Source organism: Aedes albopictus, chromosome 2 (assembly GCF_035046485.1).
Source record: "Aedes albopictus strain Foshan chromosome 2, AalbF5, whole genome shotgun sequence".
Taxonomy (NCBI): domain Eukaryota; kingdom Metazoa; phylum Arthropoda; class Insecta; order Diptera; family Culicidae; genus Aedes; species Aedes albopictus.
The window spans coordinates 149,697,993-149,718,815 of record NC_085137.1 but is presented as its reverse complement, the minus strand read 5'-3'; the positions used below and the strand labels follow the sequence as shown (position 1 = coordinate 149,718,815).

The following is a 20,823-nucleotide window of genomic DNA, read 5'->3' as shown; positions in this document are numbered from 1 at the left end:
CATTGAAACATCCAGTCAATGGACCTTTTCATTTGACGTCTTAAATCAGCTGATTTTTCGAATCTTTGACAGTTCTGCTATGACAAGTTCGTGTTAGCAGCTGTTGTTCAACCTTTGTAAATAAACGCTTACACTAACCTGTCACATGAAAAGGCTTATTCCGCAATAATAGCTTTGCCGACATACCAAAAATAATAACAGCATAAAACGGGCTCACCAATCGATTTTGAACATGAAGAAATATATTGACCTGTAACGTTGCAAAGCATTCATACTAAAGCACAAGTCAGCAAAATGATTCAATCAACTTTCCGTATTTGTAATTTTTTGGACTGCAATACAAGTGCCTCTGACGATTCAAAAAGAGAGAACTCCTGAAGTCCTCCACGACTTAAAACAGCCGTGTTTCTAGCCTGCTACAGAGGCATCGCTTTCCCTTTGATTCTCCACTTAATATTACCTTTGCCTGTCTTTCTTCCGGCATTCGTGCGACGTGACCAACCCTACGCAGCCTGCCGTGCACCATTTGCTTGACTTTTTTATACAGTTAAATCTCACGCATTTTGCGAAATTAGTTCAGCCGAGAGCTCGTCCAGCAGTGTTACTGTTTTTCAGCTTGTAACCGTATTGGTTCCAAAGTTCCGTGCTGGCTCCAGCATCAATCCCATTTCCACCCGAACCTTTTCCATAAATTAAACAGGAACTGTCCAAGCTCACTAGTTGACGAGTCACGAGTGAGTGAACGTACCAGTTTCAACTCATACCAGGTCTCAAAACTTTATATAACTGATGGAACATAGGCACATAAAATAAACCTCTTTGGTCGGATCCCCAAAAAGTGAAGTGCGCGTAGTTTAATAATTATAATAGTAAGAACCGTGAAAATTATATTATTTTTTGGTTTCATAAAATAGGGTAAAACGTAAACTACGTTTGAAAAAGTTAAAAATAGTGTTAGTTAAATATTGTAATGTTAAAATGGTTAGTGCAAACAAACAAAAAGCGAACTATAACCTGAAACAAATTGTTTAAAACTTTTAACTATGAAACAGTTAGGAGAACAACATCGAAAGAACAGATCACAACAACAGGTTAAAACGCAATAAAAAGGTAATTACCATTGTAAAGCTATGCTAAAAATGTGTGAATGTTTTTATTTTATTTTTTTATTTTTTTATGTTAACAATGACGTCACAAGGTGATTAATGTGGTGCGGTCAAGTCCAACAAAAAGGCCCATTTTCTGTTTGTGTATAGGCCTTTTCAATTGACGTCTTAAATCAGCTGATTTCTCGAGTCTTCGATAGTTCTTCTTTAGAGATGTCAAGTTCGAGTTAGCAGCTGCTGATCAACCTTTTAAGTTGAAAACCACTCAATTCTGAACAACTTTGCCGAAGAAACCATATTGCTATTTCTCATAATTTCGGAAATATATTTCTTTAAGAAAAAAAAATAGGGTGACATAAAAAAAGCTTTCTTTCGACAACTTTTTATGCATTGATTTTTAGTTTTACTGCATTTAATATGCAACATTTTTTCCAAAAACAGCAGAGTTCTATATCTTGAATTTAAAAAGTTTTTCTTCTGAAAATGGCCTATTTTTGACACTCAATATCTCAGAATGTCGCAAGACGATTTCAAATCTTTTTCATATAAAAATTGCCAAAGTACGAACATATGTCGAAAGATGTTTGACATTAGAAATATAATAATAGTCAGAACAAAAAATCCCGGAAAAATTAATCAATCAAGACATATTGGAAGAATCCCGTTTTTTTTAAGATATTTTAGTCCGTGGTCGAATCCTGATGCTCTACCCACGTTACGGGTCCTGTGTACCCATATTACATGGTATTAGAGCCTAAAATTCATCAAAATAGCCACCATTTTGAATATTTTGGCCGCCATCTTGGATACCCTAGTCGCCCTTTTTGGCCTCTATTCGTTTTCCCCATACCAAATTATCCCTGCTGTCATCTTGAGTTTTTGGCCGTCTTCTTGTATATTTTGGCCCCACGCCAAATATACCCATATTGCATGGTTTCAGAATCTGAAATTCTTTAAGCCAGCTTCCATCTCAAATTGTTGGCCGCCATCTTGCGTTTTGAGCCTCCATATTTTGCTCACCTTTCTTAAACTTCGGACACCCTTCCTCTTACCAACTATGCCCAAATTGCATGATTTTACCAAATATACCCACATTGCATGATTATTTTTATTTATTTATTTATTTATTTATTTATTATCAATAATTCAACGGACTTTGCAGTCTTATTGAATAACCTAAATAACTATGTTCACAGTATTACAAAGGAATCATACATATTACACACAATCATAACAATCTTTCCATCACAAATTCATCAAACTATTAACTAATTACATCAGAAGAAAAACCAGAACGACAATTATTATGTATACAGCAAACTTACTCATGCCGATCACATTCAAAATATTAACATCATAATTCTTTTGATTCAGAGTGGACAAACTATCACGTGACAAAAAACATTCAAATTTGCCTAAAATGAACAGGCTTCCACGTTTCATTATGACGGATAACGAATTCCCTAAATTTTACATTCTTCGGCCATATGCTTGGATCCATTGCACGAATTTTCCATCGCTTATTAAGAACAACTTTAAACGAAATAAAATCTGAATTTCTACAATGATTCCATTTTGACGTCAGTTTAACTACATCAATGCGCTCGGGTTGTGGAGTTCCCATTGCACGAGTGACCAATGCATGAATATCCCGTTCGGTTGCACATTTATCAATATTTGTGATGAACAATGAGAAGTCATCATCATCGCCGCCGTCGTCGTCTGTGGCGCGTTGCTTCTCATCACTCTCCGTATAAGGGGCATTTGTATCGGTTCCATCGCATAGTCTGAACGATGAAACGGGCGTCGAATGAAGTAGCGAAACATCACTAGAGAAGGCCGCTGGCGCGAGTGGCACAACTTTCGATAACGTTTCCACGATCCCCGCCACAGTAGTTTTTAAGTCTTTCACTTCTTCTTCTATCGATTTCACGTTCGTTGCATTGCTAGTAGGGCCAGAACAGATGCCGTCTCTCACTCTCCGGAACTTGTCCATGCAGGTATCGCACATCCAGATGATGTTTAACGAGAGCGTGCTCAGATCTGCTTCGCTAAGTCCAACGCAATTAGCGTGATAATATCCCGCGCAATCACCTTCACAAACTGTGAAAAGGCCAGCACTAGAATCGACACTTTGTGAGCACTTTTTGCAGGTTCTATCTCTTTCCATCTTCGAACGGTTATGGCAGCTACTTCACTGTTATAGAAATATGCAAAAAAAAAATTATTTCGTTTTTTGTCTTTATTGCCAGAGTTGAAACGATGTCGACGACACTAATTTGGCACAAGAACGACTACACGATTTCCCGAATCACACAGAATTTTTATCAGCTTATAGAAACAACCAAAAACAGCTATCGACTCAGGAGCAAAAACAACAGCGTGACGAACGATATATCGTTAGAGCAATCACTTTTATTGAGCCAAAAACTTCATAAAACAGCTGCCAGTAAGTATTGGGCCGCCATCTTGGATTTTGAGCCACCATCTTGCATATTCTGATGCCATTTTTGGACTCCGGACATCTTTTCTGTCCCAAATATGCCCAATAGCATGGCTTAAGAGCCTAAAACCACAGACATACAGACGTAACTCTAAGAGGAAATTCATCAACAGTTTTTGCCCGGTGTCTTTTTCATGAGCACACTGCCACCTGATGGTATAACCGCACGAGACACTGTCGTGCGTCTGATTATCAATTTGACGTTTGTCTAACACGCACACTACTACACAAATCGCCTGTAATTTTCGTTTGCATCATTCAGCAACGTGTACACCGTGTCCAATAAGTTCTCATACAAAAAACAAATTTAGAAAATATCATTTCATTTCAAATATGTGATTTTTTTTTTTTCAAAGTGAATACATGTATTGAAAGGACACATAATACTGATTAAATAAAGCAAACGGTTTAGGATAACTTTATTTAATATTTGTTTTTATAAGCCTAGCAGTACACTTCCGTTTTCTGAAATCCGTTTTCTCCGACACGCATGAAAAATGTTCGAACAGTTTTTCATTCTACGGTAGCGAAACAGAGTCCATAAGGATAAATTTTTAGTTTGTATCTCAAGTTATGTACCAAATGGATATACTAAGGCTTAAACAATACAGTTTTAGTGATGATATGGAAAGCAATTTGCAAGTAACCTCAACAAGGGCTGATTTTCATGAAAACAACCGTTATATCAAAGATAAACATCATAAAACCTAAATTTTGGACAAAATTTACCACAATAGGAACACAAGCATGGTTTAAAAGTGAGAATGATGTGAATCATACAGATAAGATGCACGCATGCTTCTTTAACACAACAAATCTTATTAAAACAGGTAAATGGACATTTTTTTTTTGATTTACGTTTTATTTTGTACAAAATAAAACGGCTTCGAACATTATCAATACAGGATCTCATATTTTTTCTCCTCTGCTCATAGTTGCTACTAGCAATGAGGAGGACAGACACCTAATTTGTTTCAACTTAAAACCATTACTCGTTAAAATATGACAAAATATCAATGAAATGGCGTGTGTCCCAGCTGAAATGGACTTACGACACATAAGCGATCAGCAGAGAAGGATAAAGGACAGTTAGTTCCAAAACATATGCTGTAGTTGGTGTGTGTGTTAGTTGGCCTTTCAATAAATAAAGTTACTTTGAAAATCCTAATTACAGATGTGAAATGAATTGAATTTGATTTTGTATAAGAACTTATTGGACACAATGTACACTGGCAAACGTCAAAGCGATCGAACACTAGCGCCTCTGGTGGAAATTTGAAATAAAATTTGAATTGATCGTTAAATGCATGTGCCAAGCCGTTTTGAAGAGTGTTACGTCTGTTTGTCTGTGCTGAAACTCTTTCAACCGCCATCTTGACCTTAGAGCCTTGGATTTGGGCCACCATTTTATATATTCTGGTCGCTTTTTTTTACTCCGGACATCTTCATACCAAATATGTCCATATTGCATGGCTTAAGAGCCTAAAACTCCTTCAAACAACCTCCATCTTGGATTTTTGGCCGCCATCTTTAATATACAGGTTTCCATTTTTGGGCTCCGGACGTATTTCCCATACCAAGCATACCCACATAATGCATGGTTTTAGAGCCTTAAACTCCTTAAAACAGTCACCTCTTCTTGTTGTGGGCAGCCATCTTGGATTTTGTGGTGTTGTGGTTTCCATTGATGGTTTCCGCGTGAAATTCGGCAACCATGCTAAAGTTTACGAAATTCGGCTCAATTTGATGTGTCGCATGATAGAACCTGGTTCAGTTTTATATAGGGTCTGGGACCATTTGGGCAGGAGCACCTATTTTGGGCACTTGCTGCTATAACTCAGCCAAATTTGACCGATTGACTTTATTTTTGAGACACGATCAGATAAGCACACCATCTAACCATGTCACAATAGATCTAATAACTGGTCGTAGTGACTTAGATACCCAACAAGGAATAACCATGTTAAAAAATTTAAGTCATTAGGTTTGAAATTGACTAAGTTATAGCAGCAAGTGCCCAAAATAGGTGCTCCTGTCCAAATGGTCCCAGACCCTATGACCAGTTCACCGGTGCTGGTCCGGATCAAAAAAATGATGTGGCTCCAAATAACGAGGGGTCCATCAATTTAAGTAACCAAATGCATTTGCCTTAATTTTTTGGCAAGCACTTTCAGAAAATCGCCACCCTAAGCATTTTTTAAGACAATGTGTAAATAGTGGGCCGGTCTCAGCGAGAATTATTCATATGTGACTCGATTCTTCGAGCCTTCTATCGAAAATTCTTGTTTTTATCAGTATTAACGAGATTTTTAGCCCTAGGCATCTCGAGACCCACGCTTCACTTCCCTTCCATAGGAAGAACTCACATTTTGTGAATTTGTCGGGAGTAGGATTCGATCCCAGGTCAGGTCCTATCGAAAATTCGTTTTTTGAGTGAACATATAGCCTACACTTCAGTGTACGAGAAAAGTAAAAAGATTATATTTACGAAATTATGTACAAAAAAAAACAAAAAAAACTGCCCTACTTAAGAAATGTCAAGCGTATGCCCTAAGAAGCGCCAGCAGGAAGAACGAGATCGCGAAGCGGTGGAACAGCTGTACCAGGCTAAGGACACACGAAAGTTCTACGAGAAGCTGAACCGCTCGCGCAGAGGCTTTATGCCACAATCCGACATGTGCTGGGATAATCACGGGAATATTCTCACGAGCGAGCGTGAGGTGGTCGAGAGGTGGCGGCAGCTTTACGATGAGCACCTCAATGGCGACGTTGCAAGTACCGAAGGTGGCGTGGTAACAGATCTAGGAGTATATGCACAGGACGAAAGACTTCCGGCCCCTGACCTTCAAGAGATTGAGGAGGAGGTTGGCCGGTTGAAAAACAACAAAGCCGCTGGAGCAGATCAACTACCAAGCGAGCTCCTAAAATACGGTGGAGAAGCACTGGTGAGAGCACTACACTGGGTCATTACCAAGATTTGGGAGGAGGAAGTATTACCGGAGGAATGGATGGAAGGTATCGTGTATCCCATCTACAAAAAGGGCGACAAGTTGGATTGCGGGAACTACCGCGCGATCACACTACTGAGCGCTGCCTACAAGATACTCTCTCAAATTTTATACCGCCGACTATCACCGATTGCAAGAGAGTTCCTGGGGCAATATCAGGCTGGATTTATGGGTGAACGCGCTACAACGGACCAGATGTTCGCCATCCGCCAGGTGTTGCAGAAATGCCGCGAATACAACGTGCCCACACATCACTTGTTAATCAATTTCAAATCGGCGTATGATACAATCGATCGAGAACAGCTATGGCAGATTATGCACGAATACGGATTCCCGGATAAACTGATACGATTGATCAAGGCGACGATGGATCGAGTGATGTGCGTAGTTCGAGTATCAGGGACACTCTCGAGTCCCTTCGAATCTCGCAGAGGGTTACGGCAAGGTGATGGTCTTTCGTGCTTGCTGTTCAACATTGCGTTAGAAGGTGTAATAAGGAGAGCGGGGATAAACACGAGTGGAACGATTTTCACGAAGTCCGTTCAGCCGCTTAGTTTCGCTGATGATATTGATATTATTGCTCGTAAATTTGAGACGATGGCGGAAACGTACATCCGACTAAAGAGTGAAGCCAGACGAATCGGATTAGTCATTAATGTGTCGAAGACAAAGTACATTATGGCAAAGGGCTCCAGGGAGGAATCAGCGCACCCGCCACCTCGAATATCGACGGTGATGAAATCGAGGTGGTTGAAGAATTCGTGTACTTGGGCTCACTGGTGACCGCCGACAACGACACCAGCAGAGAAATTCAGAGGCGCATTGTGGCAGGAAATCGTACTTACTTTGGACTCCGCAGAACTCTACGATCGAATAAAGTTTGCCGTAACACGAAGTTCTACAAAACGCTGATTAGACCGGTCGTCCTCTATGGGCACGAAACATGGACCCTACGTGCAGAGGACCAACGCGCCCTTGGAGTTTTCGAACGGAAGGTGTTGCGTACCATCTACGGCGGAGTGCAGATAGAAGACGGAACTTGGAGAAGGCGAATGATCCACGAGCTGCATCAGCTACTGAGAGAACCAACCATCGTCTATACCGCGAAATTCGGGAGGCTACGGTGGGCGGGTCACGTCATCAGGATGTCGGATAGCAACCAAACTAAAATGGTTCTCAAGAGTCATCCGACCGGTACCAGAAGACGTGGAGCGCAGCGAGCTAGGTGGGTCGACCAAGTGGAGGACGATCTGCGGACCCTACGCAGAGTACGGAACTGGAGACAAACAGCCGTGGACCGAGTGGAATGGAGACGGCTACTATGTACAGCAGAGGCCACCCCGGCCTTAGCCTGATCGGTAAGGTAAGTTAAGGATATGCCCTATCTACTCCTTGTGCAACTGCCTTTAGTTGAGTACTTTGAACAATACATTGTCCAGAGTTTCTTTTTTATACCATTTTCAAAAGAAAGAAGTGTTTCGATAAACGAATTACTGAAAAATGGATCAGCAATAATGAACGTTGAAGATAATAATAGTAACAAATGGTAATGTTATCAAATTTGTTCTCAATTCTCCCTGTTGCGGATCGGTGGGTTTCGGGGCAATTCAAACACTTCCGTTAGCAGTCCAGAACAATGGCAGCTTAAAGCTGTAATTTATTAAATATTTCATTATTTGAGTTGTTAGAATTATAAACCTAAATTGTCGAACTTACATTCAGTATTTTATGCCTTATCGTAGAAACCACGACTCGCAACAAGTGTTTCGGGTGAACGAAATTTATCCTAACAAAGGCATGGAATTCAGTTTTTAATTTAGAAGTAAGGCATGTATATACAATTTAAGGATAGATTAGGATTTTAATTTTAGGTTTTCAATTCATTCGTTAGGTTCTAAATAATTCAATTAGATCAAATTGATCAAACTTACGGATCAAAGCATGTGTACAAACTTCTAAGGAAAGTTCATAACTTTGTGCCGATTCAGGTCCGGCTTCGCCAGTAGCCTCAAGCTGTTCAGCGGCGCCAACGGATTTTCTAGCGATTCCGAATGGCTGGATCTAGAGATGGACTCTATTGAATCGAAAAAGGCACTTATTGCACTATACGGTGGATGATGGGTGCTGAACACAATCATACGGCGAACAATGACACGGCTGTGAGTTCGACCTCGTTCGGTGACTACAGTTTTGTTTCTGCTCGCTATGCTGCTCATCTATTGTAGCTGTGTCGATGATAGCCACTGGGGAGCGTCCGGAATTCACACCACCACCGGCAGTGTTAGAAGATTTGCAGTTTTTAACATCCCCCCTCCCGTGTGGTTCCGGGGGACCTTGTGGCTGCTTACCGCGTACATCCAGCAAAGCCAGCTTCAATACTGGTCGTTTCATCATCCCTTCTACGGTTCTTACGACTGCACTTCTGACTTGACCATCCTTTCCTCGTACGACCTCGACGACTCGTCCTCGTATCCATCCATTACGTTTATGCTCGTCGATAACAATTACCAAATCGCCAGGCTGCAAAGGTTTCACTGGTTCAAACCATTTAGTCCGTCTTGCCAACGTCGGCAGATACTCACGTACCCAGCGTTCCCAAAACAAATCGGATAAATACTGGGCGAGCTTCCAGCTGTCCCGTAGCGTGCTGCCGTCAGCCACCAGTGAAGTTCGTGGTTGCACCACGCCACTTGAGCCGTACAGCAGAAAGTGGTTCGGCGTTAATGCATCCTGGTCTTCATCATCGAGTGGTACGTAGGTCAACGGTCGTGTGTTCACGATCGCTTCGGCTTCCAAGACTACAGTCTCCAGAACCTCGTCGCTTGGGTGGCGATTATGTTCTGAAATGGCTCCCATAGCTGCCTTCACAGAACGCACCATCCGTTCCCAACAGCCCCCCATGTGAGGTGCAGATGGGGGATTGAAGTGCCAGCTCGTTCTGGCATTGGTAAACGTCACAGCGCAGTGTTCATGGATGGCTTCCATCTGCTCCGTCAACAGGTTGCTAGCTCCACGAAAACAGGTCCCGTTATCCGAGTAAAGGTCTGACGGGGATCCTCTGCGCGCAACGAATCGGCGGATTGCCATCACACAGGATTGTGTCGAAAGGCTGTGCACTATCTCCAGGTGCACCGCACGTATAGTAAGACACGTGAATAGTGCTACCCAGCGTTTCACTAAACTACGGCCTTGCTTTACCAGGATTGGGCCGAAGTAGTCGACGCCGGTGTGGCTGAACGCCCGGATGTGGGGTGTCAACCGAACCTTCGGAAGTGGTGCCATTATTGGTGGTCGCGGAGTTGCCTTCCGAAGCCTGCAGCTCTGGCAGTTCCGGGCGACACGTTGTATCAGAGGGCGCAGCTTCGGTATTCGAAACTGCTGACGTATTTCGTTGAACACCGTTTCACCGTTCTGATGTTTAAACCGTCTGTGGTAACTCTCGACAAGAAGGGCTGTTAGAGTGTGATCCCTCGGCAAGATAATTGGATACTTTACTCCAAAGGGTACGGTAGGAGCAGCACCAATCCTGCTATTCATCCTTATCACGCCCACGTCATCCATAAACGGCGACTGTTCGTACAATGAACTGCTCTTCTCGATTCGTTTCTGCTTCTTCTCTGGATTCGCCTTGTTGAACTCCAGCACACAGTACTCGTCCGGGAAAGCTTCATACTGCACCTGTCGCCACAGCAAATTTTCAGCCTGCAACAACTCCTCGCTGGTCAGCGGTCCCGATTTGCCTCGCGTTCGGAACAACTTCACTGCGCGTAGCAAATACGCCGTCGTGCGTAACAGGCGGTTCCAATTCGAGAATCTACTCACGTTAATCAAAGGTTGTGGCATTTCTCGATGATGTTGAAATCTGGTACGTAGCTCCTCGTCAGTTTTCCATTGTTTCGCTGGCTGCTCTGGCCATTCGTTTTCCGGCAAGAAGAGATAATCCGGACCCGTGTACCAGCGACTACTCGCACTGAAGCTAGGTCCAACTCCCCACTTTGTGGCGTCGTCAGCCACGTTCTGTTTCGACGGAACGTAGTGCCACTCATCGACAGTAGAGGAATTCAGAATCTCGCCGACACGAAAACCTACGTATGGATGATAGCGCCTGCTATCCGAGCAAACCCACGAGAGAGATGTTCTGGAATCTGTCCAAATGTACCGCTTTTCTATGGGCAGATCCAAGGCAGTACAGATGTTGTTCAGCAACCGGCTACCTATTAGACCGGCTTGCAACTCTAAGCGAGGGATGGAGAGCGGTTTAAGCGGCGCCACCTTTGTCTTCGCTGCTACTAACACGCATCGCACTTCCGTATCGTGGACGATACGCAAATATGCAACACAAGCATACGCTAGTTCGCTCGCATCGACGAACACGTGAAGTTGTATCCCGCTGTGCAGCTTACTATTTGTCGCACCGAAGAAACAGCGGGGAACCTCCACTTCGCCCAATTCCTTCAGAAGACGTGTCCAGTCGTTCCACAAATCGTGTAGTTCATCCACAATCTTTTCATCCCAGTCTGTGCCAGATCTCCAGATGTGCTGCATGAGGATCTTGCCGTGAATGATAAAGTGGGCGATAAACCCGTAAGGGTCAAACAGCGACATAACGAGCCTCAACACCTGCCGTTTCGTGGGCGTGTTTCCTTCTACCAGTAGCTTCGTAAGATCATCTTTCAGAGTGGTATCGAAGGTGAATAGGTCGACCGCTGGTCTCCATACCATCCCCAAAACACGCTCCGTGTCCGAAAATTTATCCAGAACCATTGATTTGTCCTTCACGTTCTCGGTTTCGCCCAGACGTTGTATCACTTCAGCCGAGTTGGATGAGAAGTTCCGGATGTCGAATCCACCTTGAGCGTGAACAAACTTTACATCCTTCACCAATTCAACCGCTTCGTCGATCGTATCTACACTGTCAAGGTAGTCATCGACATAATGGGCATTGACAATCGCCTCTGCAGCTCTCGGAAATTGCGCTGCGAAGTCCTGGGCGTTGGTGTTTTTAACGAACTGTGCGGAGCACGGCGAGCACGTCGCACCGAACGTTGCCACGTCCATAACGAAGACCTGAGGGTGCTGATCTGGATGATCTCGATAGAGGAACCGCTGCGACTGCTTGTCTTGAGGGATGATCCTAACTTGGTGGAACATTTCCCGTATGTCTCCACATACGGCAACTGATCGCTGACGGAACCGTAGTAGAACTGTGAACAGTGACGTCAGCATGTCTGGCCCTTTGATGAGCATGTCGTTGAACGAAACGCCATTTACCCGAGCTGCCGCATCCCAAATCAGACGGATTTTCTCCGGCTTCTTCGGGTTCCTCACGATGCCCAGCGGTAGGTACCACACACGATCTGGATTTGTTGTCTCAACTTCCTCTTGTGTTATTCGGTGGGCGTATCCCTTTGACACGTACTCTGCTATCTGATCATTCACTCGTTCTTTGAGACCAGTTTCTTTGGCCAGCCGCTTCTCCAATGACTGCATTCTACGCACTGCAAGTGGATAGCTGTTTGGAAACGACGGTCGGTCATACTTCCATAGAAGCCCAGTTTCGAAGCAACCGTTAGTCCTTCTTGTTGTTCTCTCCAGAATTTTTCGGGCCCGTCTGTCCTCTTCCGACTCCAACGGAGTAGCTACCGCTGCCTCCTCGATGCTGAAGTACTGCCTCATCAGCTCATGCAACTCACGGTTCCCGTGTTCCTCTGAATGCACATGCAGCCGCGTTACAGCATCGCTACCGTCGACTTGTTTACCGTACACGCACCAGCCAAGCCTCGTCTTCGCCGCAACGGGTTCGTTGGCTCTGCCTTCTCGCACTTTTAGGGTAGTAAGCATCTGTGCGTGTTCGATACCGATAATAATTCTCGGTACTGCCTCTGAGTAACTATGTAGCGGTAGTCCTCTGAGATGTGGATAGATCATTTGAAGCTCGGTGTACTGGAACGATTGACCTTGTAGTTTCAACTTCTGGACCGTACGTACGTTGTTCAGCTGGAATTGACTCTTAAGTCCAGCTCCCGAGATTGCCACTGAGATCCGTTGTGAACCCTTCTCTTCCCGAGATATGTTTCCGGTCCAGGCAAGCCAAAGAGATTCTTCGGGCCCGACGATGCCCAGCTCCTCAGCGAGTCCGGCCTCCATCAATGTGGACTCACTTCCATCGTCCAGAAACGCGAAAGTTTCTACCTTCCTTCCATTCGCTTCTAACGTTACTGGTAGATAGCGAAATAGTGAAATTTTCGTCGCAGAATGATGATTCTGTCGCGCGACGTTTTCACTGGGCCTCGGATGAGCAGCGGCTGACTCTGTCGCTGACCGTGAATGTAGCAATGCATTGTGACGAAAACGGCAACCATCTACGCCACACTCCTTGCTCGAACGGCACGGCCACTTGAGGTGCGGAATCAAGCAGGTTCTGCAAAGCCCCTTCGATCGTATCGCCTTCCATCTCCCATCCAGATCTAACGCCTTGAACTGAGGACATCGTGCTACTTCATGACCGTCGTCTGAACAGTAAGCGCACGATCTCTTTGAGGAATCTGGTTCCTTTGCAGACTTCGTCTTGTTCTTCGTCTTTGCTGTTGTTTCACCACTATCAGCCTTCGTGTGGACGTATAGATTTTGCTTCTCTCGTCCCGTATTGACAGACCTGCCCTGCTGCATTAAAGTATCTCTGGGAATCGTAACATCAGTCGCTGTCTTCACCAACTCCGACATGAAATCACCGAACGTCGCCAGGTTGACGTCCGGAATTGAGCGTTTGTACCAAGACCATTGCATTCGCATTTGTGGTGGCAGCCTCTCGACTAGCTCGTGCACCAGCATTGGGTTGCGCAAGTGCTCCACTAGATCTGCAACATGCATATGGTCGACCAGATTACGTACGGCCATCCCGTAGGTGATGATTGACTGCAAGTTCTCAGCTTTTGGTGACGGTACACTTCGCAATTTTTGCAGCAGGGAGTGGATTAAGATCTCCGGTCGTCCATACAGCATCCGTAGTGTCTCCATCACGTGTGGCACTGACTGTGGTAACAAGAGACGGCTCTTCACCGAATCAAGCGCATGTCCCTTCAAGCAACGTTGTAATCTAGCCAGATTCTCCACATCCGTGTATCCACAAGCCGCTGTTGAGGTGTAAAATGAACTAGAGAACAACGGCCAGTCTTGTGGGTCGCCAGAGAACGTCGGTAATTCGCGCGGCATCACTTGTCGCGCCGCCATTTGTACGCCGGTTGGCGCTGATTGAAAAGACACGTTGAACTGCTGAGCACCGGATGGCGCGGGAAGAAATGACACATTTGGCTGCTGCACACCGGATGACACAGGTTGAAACGGCTCATTCAGCTGATGCACGCCGGATGGCGCAAGGTACCGTGATCTGCTGGTCTGATGTACATCCGAATTACTCACGTTTGCTGCTGTAACCACTGGACTTGATCTGCCATCCATTCGTTGGCCAATCTGTGTTTGTACGCCCACCCCTGCTGTACACGCTGGTGCTACTCGAATAGGCTGAGGTTCGTTCAACTGACCTGGGCAAGACACACCCGACTTCAACCAGGAACTCGTTGTCACTACACTTGGCGTAAACCCGAACGATTTAGCTGGCACTGACACAAACGGTGAACTGGAAGCATTGACTGATACTGTCTGTCCGGTTGACATACTTTCATACCCAGAAGCAATTGGAAATTTTGAACTAGTAGGATATATGGGGGGATACTGATTAGCGGGGCTCCCAACCAAAGGGGGAATCGCTTGTGAAGCAGCGTAACTCCCGAGAGGTGCATTTGTTGTAGCGATATTTGTCACGCTCGGTTGTTGTTCAGGGATCGTCGGCAGGGCGGACGATGAAAAGACATTGATCCCCGGGTAGTACCCACCCCACTTTGCATTTGAAGCACTGGTGGCCACTTGAGAGGGCACAACCATTGGAGGGACTGGTGTGTTAGAGAGAATTAATGGTGTACTTAAGGTTTTTTGTGGTGTTGACGTTGATTTGGGAGCGATGGTACTCCCCTCTGCATCTTGGCTGAGAAGGACGTCGGCACCGGACCTCCGTGGTGGCTTAATGGGAAGTGCTGATATCTCCGATGGAGTAGCGGATAGTTGGGCGGTAGGTCCAGACATCTGTGGCTGGTCAGTTACCGGCACCAAACCGCCACTATTAGCGCCGAGCCATTCCTGTACCCTTCTTCGACTCGCGTTGCTACTGATTCCGCTTCTGATGCTACCATTCCCGTCCTCCAATGACTTCAACAGGTCATGTTTCTGCTTCAGCAGCTTGGCATCTTCCTCCGCTCTCTTCCTTTGCATTTCCGCTTCCTTCTTGAGGAACTCGTCCTCTCGATCACGATTCCTCTTGATCAGCGCCTTTTCCTCCTCAAGTAGCTGTAGGGCCAACTCTGTCCGCTGGGCCGAGGTGCTGCTTGTCGTCCTACCGGTCTTCCGGCTACGATGGCTGGTCCGTTCCGTTGCCTCATCATGTAGGCATCGTTCGCAGCGCCAGCTTTTGTCGGGATCTGCGTTGTCGGTCGTAACACCAGCACATTTCAGGTGGAGCCACATGTCGCACATGTCGCAGCCGACCATCTGTTCCACCGTGCCACTGGTGCGGCAGTTTTCGCAAGTGCGAACGGAATTCATCCTGCTGCTTACTTCGCAGCACTTCTAACTGCTTACTTGGCCGCTTACTGCGCAGCTACAGATTCACTCAATGAATCTTTAAGTTTTGTTGCGGATCGGTGGGTTTCGGGGCAATTCAAACACTTCCGTTAGCAGTCCAGAACAATGGCAGCTTAAAGCTGTAATTTATTAAATATTTCATTATTTGAGTTGTTAGAATTATAAACCTAAATTGTCGAACTTACATTCAGTATTTTATGCCTTATCGTAGAAACCACGACTCGCAACAAGTGTTTCGGGTGAACGAAATTTATCCTAACAAAGGCATGGAATTCAGTTTTTAATTTAGAAGTAAGGCATGTATATACAATTTAAGGATAGATTAGGATTTTAATTTTAGGTTTTCAATTCATTCGTTAGGTTCTAAATAATTCAATTAGATCAAATTGATCAAACTTACGGATCAAAGCATGTGTACAAACTTCTAAGGAAAGTTCATAACTTTGTGCCGATTCAGGTCCGGCTTCGCCAGTAGCCTCAAGCTGTTCAGCGGCGCCAACGGATTTTCTAGCGATTCCGAATGGCTGGATCTAGAGATGGACTCTATTGAATCGAAAAAGGCACTTATTGCACTATACGGTGGATGATGGGTGCTGAACACAATCATACGGCGAACAATGACACGGCTGTGAGTTCGACCTCGTTCGGTGACTACAGTTTTGTTTCTGCTCGCTATGCTGCTCATCTATTGTAGCTGTGTCGATGATAGCCACTGGGGAGCGTCCGGAATTCACACCACCACCGGCAGTGTTAGAAGATTTGCAGTTTTTAACACTCCCAATTGAAAATTATTCGTCCAATCCTCAGACACTTTCACAATCTGACTGAGATCGTTTTTGCCAGTTCTTCAGTTTACTTGGGAAAATCAAATGTATAGTTGGCAATGAAAAAAATGGTCATGCCTTAGTTTCATAAGTATTTCCAAAAATAAAATCGATTTGCACCATCTCAAGTCAAAGAAAACTATGTGTCTCCATCTCCATACTCTCCATAATCCGTGCTATTCTTTTTATAATTCTTTGATGTTTTAGAAACAATCGTGATAAAAACCGAAATGAAATCACTCGTGATAAAATTGAAAAACACTGTGCTAAATTAGTATTATCATGAATTTGATGTTAACTAAATAAATGAAATGAAATGAATGTGCTAAATTAATTGCAATTGTAAAATAATAACATGGAGCGAGCTCACCAGTCGAATGCACACTGGCGAATAAAAACTGTCACATTGAATGAGCGTCTATTGGTAAAATAAAATACATATTTATGATTGTATTTTATTGCACAGAATTAATTACCACTACAGTCACTAAATATGTATACAGTCTGGTGGATATTAGAATAACCAGCCACAGAAATCCAATGTCGCGACTGTTCGTGTGACTAACATCTAGTTTGCCTCGCCCTTACAGCGTCAGTAGCGGTACTATAAGTGTCAAATAAATTTTGTTTACCAAAACAAAAGGTCCTCTACAAGATGGGCACTTGAACATAATCAATTATTACAACTAAAGTTATTAATATAACTAAATAGGAAAACTAAGTACAGCGCCATTGGCGTTCTAGTGTATTTCTATTTGGTGGATAGACCTATTATCGGAGCCAATTCGATCGGAGCTTATTGAACTTGACATTTCGAGAGAGCTTGAATACGAGAGGATTGTTGTGTCCATAAAGATAATAAATTTATGTTCTGAATATATAATAAAGTCTGTCGAAAGCTAGAACTTTTTCTAGTGTTGGCAGTTTTTATTCCAGTTACCAGTTCTTACGATTTTCTATTCGCTAGGCTAGACCATATAGCCTGGATATATAGTAACTGTAATTACCACTTGTTTTTGTTTATTCAAAGCTCACGTAGTGTGATAAATCGCCAATTCCCGACTAGATGGACATTACAAAATTATAACAAGCTGTGTTATTTTGTTACAATAAATTTTTATAACAAGGGTTGTTATAAAACCTGTACCGTTAGTAGTTAAAATAACAAAAATTCTAACAAAATTCCCACTGAAAAGAACAAAAATGTAATAACTTGTGTTATGATCATAACAAAAATATTACAAAATTTGTTCCATGAAATATGATAGAATATAACAAAATTATAACAAATTGTGTTATAATTCCTTTGACACCAATTAGGGTAAAAACTAATTTTTATACTTATTTTTTGGGTAATTATTTTGAGTGTGTTATTCTATTTTTAGAAAATAATAGGTCACGCAAAAAAACTTTCTAGTTCATTATAAAACATACATACCCGGACGGGATTTGAACCAATAATCCTACCATCGCTAATTATCAGTCGCCTTTACCAATGAGGCTATTACAGCACCTGAAGCGAGCCATGAAAGAAGCTTTACTGGTTCCACGTATTGCCAGTTTCCCTATTCCCCATCTCTTGTTTGTCAGTCGCAGAACAAAAATAGACAGAGATTTGAATGCAAGATCAAACAATGAACCTCTCTCTCTTACCAACAGCGCTATCGCGGTGCGCAGACATGCGCACTGAAACACTAATAACAGTGGTGGCGTGCGCATGGCCCGTCGTCGTTTGTTGAACAAAGAGAACGACGAAAAAATAGCCAGTCGACTATTTATGATTGAGCTTCGTCATGGGGTGCTTTCTGGCGGCGTCAAAGTTGCTGTAGTCGTGATTCTTTACGGACGGTGATGATTGAATTTGGTTTTTTTTTCTTTGCGCTGTGAGACCGACGATCATACACGTACCTACGTGAGCGTAAAATGTGGCTTTGTTTTAATTGATCACAATTATATCATAGGCTGATATGATAACTTTTGCAGATGCTATTTAGTTTTATTCTAAGATTTAGATTATTTTTGGAAATGAAAAAGTTGATATAATGTCAAAGCAAATATGGTCAAATGATAATAGGTCGTAATAAAAAAAAGTTTGAGTAGAGAAATGCAGTGATCAATTGAGCAGAATTATCATTCACATTTGTATTGCAGACTACATCCCAAATTGGACTGTCACACTTTTTATGGTACGCCTAAAAAGTGTGATAAAAGTGCCTCGGATCGTCTCGACGTCTTCGGGGCACTTATTCCTCCATTTGCAAGGAATAAGTGCACCTAAGACCTCAATTCGATCCGACGTATCCCTGTGTTGTAATCACGTTTTCAAGGTGTGTGCACACTATTGTGTCAGTCCAATTTGGGGTGCAGTCAGCAATATTGTTTAGGATTATTTAGTACCGCATTTGCTATCTCCACGCTCAATAACATTCATTACTTCTTAATACATAGTCTGTTCGGTACTTTTTGACGTTATAATTAGAAGTTAGAATAGCAGTACTGTTAATATGACATACAAATACAACTATCTTTACTCAATTTTGGGATTTAAAAAAAAAACTCATGTTTAGGTTTCTTCTTTTTTCCGTGTAGATGTTTCACGCTTTGAAGCTACAAATTCTAGTTGATCTAAAAGCTTAAAAGTTAGTCTAAAAGAATTGGGAATCGTTTTCTTTTTTTATGACATTTTACACTAAGAGTGCATTCGTGTCAAAATTGGGAATCGTGGAAAAGTGTTAGGAATTTGCACCGTAACGGGACTGGGATATTAAATGAAGGAAATACTTAGATTAAACATATCAGCAGCTATGATACTATATTTACCCAAAAAATGAATTTGAAGCATTGAGTTAAATAAAAAATACGAAAGAGTCTGATAAAATTTGTAGAAGGTGCAATGCCTTTATTTTTTACTCAATAATATGATGCAGCAGTCAATAAACTTAAGAAGATAAATTAAGTAATAGTTATTCTGTGGGCATTCGAAATGCAAATATCAAATACGGGAACACCAAAAGATGTGAAAACTTGAACAAACTTAATAGGAGTTCCCATTAACGAAACAGCTGCTACTATATAGTACAATTCGTAATACTAACAAATCCACAAACCAGCAGCGCCTTGAAGGCAGTTATGCGATATCATTACAGCTAGAAGCTGTACTAAAGAAACTGTTTGTATACCAACACGGCTTGTCGGATGTAAACATTATTGTCAAATCTAACTTGAAGCGGGATATATATTCTGAATTTAGTTGAAAATCGGAGTTTTCGACTAGCGAAGTTGGGTTTTTCTCCAAATCCGTGCGTCGGACCTAACTTCGGAAGTGGTGCGCTGTATAGCAAACCTGGTCCGCTCAACTGGTTTCAACTGCACGTACAATAGCTACTACACAAATACTGTGAAATTATTTGGGTTGCTTTTATTGCACTTAAATCTAACTCCGGAAGAATTGCCGGAAGATGTGCAAATCGAATAAGAGTCCCAGCCAATAAACCTTTGCTACTATACAGTATGTGTTCATTGATTTTAAAGTAATCATTACGGAACATGTTTCCCGAGAGACCATGTCTTTTGAATACGCTAACTCCAACTCCGATATTAGAATAGAGGGGGTTAGAAACAAAGGGATGTAAGTGACAAAACCCCACTTTTGAGTAAATGAGGTTTGAAGTTTTTCATCAATTTTTCATCCCATACAAAATGTATGGAGTTTCAAAAATAAACCGAATTTTCTTTGATATATTGTAATTTTTCAAATCATCATAAAAATAACCTTGAAAAAGTTCCTTAGAGCTTGAAATCTGAAGTTTTTTTTTATATGCTCAGCTCAAAATGGTCACTTACACCCCTTTGCATCTGGGCCGCTCAATAGTATAAGGACCTGTTCCAGAAAATTTGTACTTTTGGTAATACCGCATGACCCAACCGTTCTATTCGCATAATCAATAATAAAAATAGTTTCTTATCTTAACGAGTCGAAGTTCACTTAAATTGATTCAAAGTTGGAAAAAATAAGAGTACCTTTTAGTTTTGAGAGTACTCGGATACGCTTCCGGCATTCTGCGCAGTGAAAAAAAAAAAACAAACAAAAAAACGAATACATAATATTTTTATTTTTATTTCTTGTAATGTATTTAAAAAATAAAATTATTTCATGTTCTGATATAATTGTGTTATTTATCCAACGAATCATTTTATTCAGTTGTAAAAATACAAAGTTTTAACAGAGTTTGTTTTGAATTATTTATAACAAAATTAGTTACAAAAGATTATTATATATTTTGTTATAATTTAGTTCGAAAAAGTAATAATCAGCCCATGTCATAACAAAATTATAACATAATTTGTTAGTCATATCACAATGAGATATAATTATGATATATTCTTGTTATGATCCTCTAGTCGGGTTGTTTCACACTCAGGGGCGCCAACTTAGTTAAATTTTAGAAGGGGGGGGGGAGGGGTGGTCAAAGCCTGTTTTTCTGATTTTTTGCATAGGAAAATTTAAAAATCGTCAAATATTGGGGGGCACACCCATGCTTGCCCCCCCTAAGTTGGCGCCTATGTTCACACTCCATGGCGATTTACCCTTATAAAGGAAACGTTGAACGATGAAATTATGTGTTCGAGATGAGGCTGAGTTTTAATCCAAGTGAAAGTGTTCGGCTGCATTAAATTTGCCAAAAGTG

General features: G+C 42.5%; 2 protein-coding genes across 7 annotated transcripts in view; one reads left to right on the top strand and one right to left on the bottom strand.

The window, feature by feature from the left end:
- The window catches only part of LOC109429299 (uncharacterized), a 785,311-nt gene that overhangs the window by 319,549 nt on the left and 444,939 nt on the right, over window positions 1–20,823 (top strand). The gene's annotated exons all lie outside the window — the stretch shown is intronic.
- Window positions 8,194–16,085, bottom strand: LOC134287758 (uncharacterized). 2 transcript variants are annotated; one of them, XR_009997516.1, is made up of 2 exons: window positions 8,549–16,085; window positions 8,194–8,403 (listed from the first exon to the last, which is right to left on the bottom strand). XR_009997516.1 is itself a non-coding variant. In XM_062850597.1 (2 exons), exon 2 carries the CDS (start codon window positions 15,270–15,272, stop codon window positions 8,721–8,723), a length of 6,552 nt encoding a protein of 2,183 aa, XP_062706581.1. In that variant the 5' UTR covers window positions 15,273–15,566; window positions 15,712–16,085; the 3' UTR covers window positions 8,194–8,720. The 2 variants fall into 2 exon arrangements, 1 of the variants encoding a protein (XP_062706581.1); XM_062850597.1 differs by having other exon boundaries at window positions 8,194–15,566; window positions 15,712–16,085.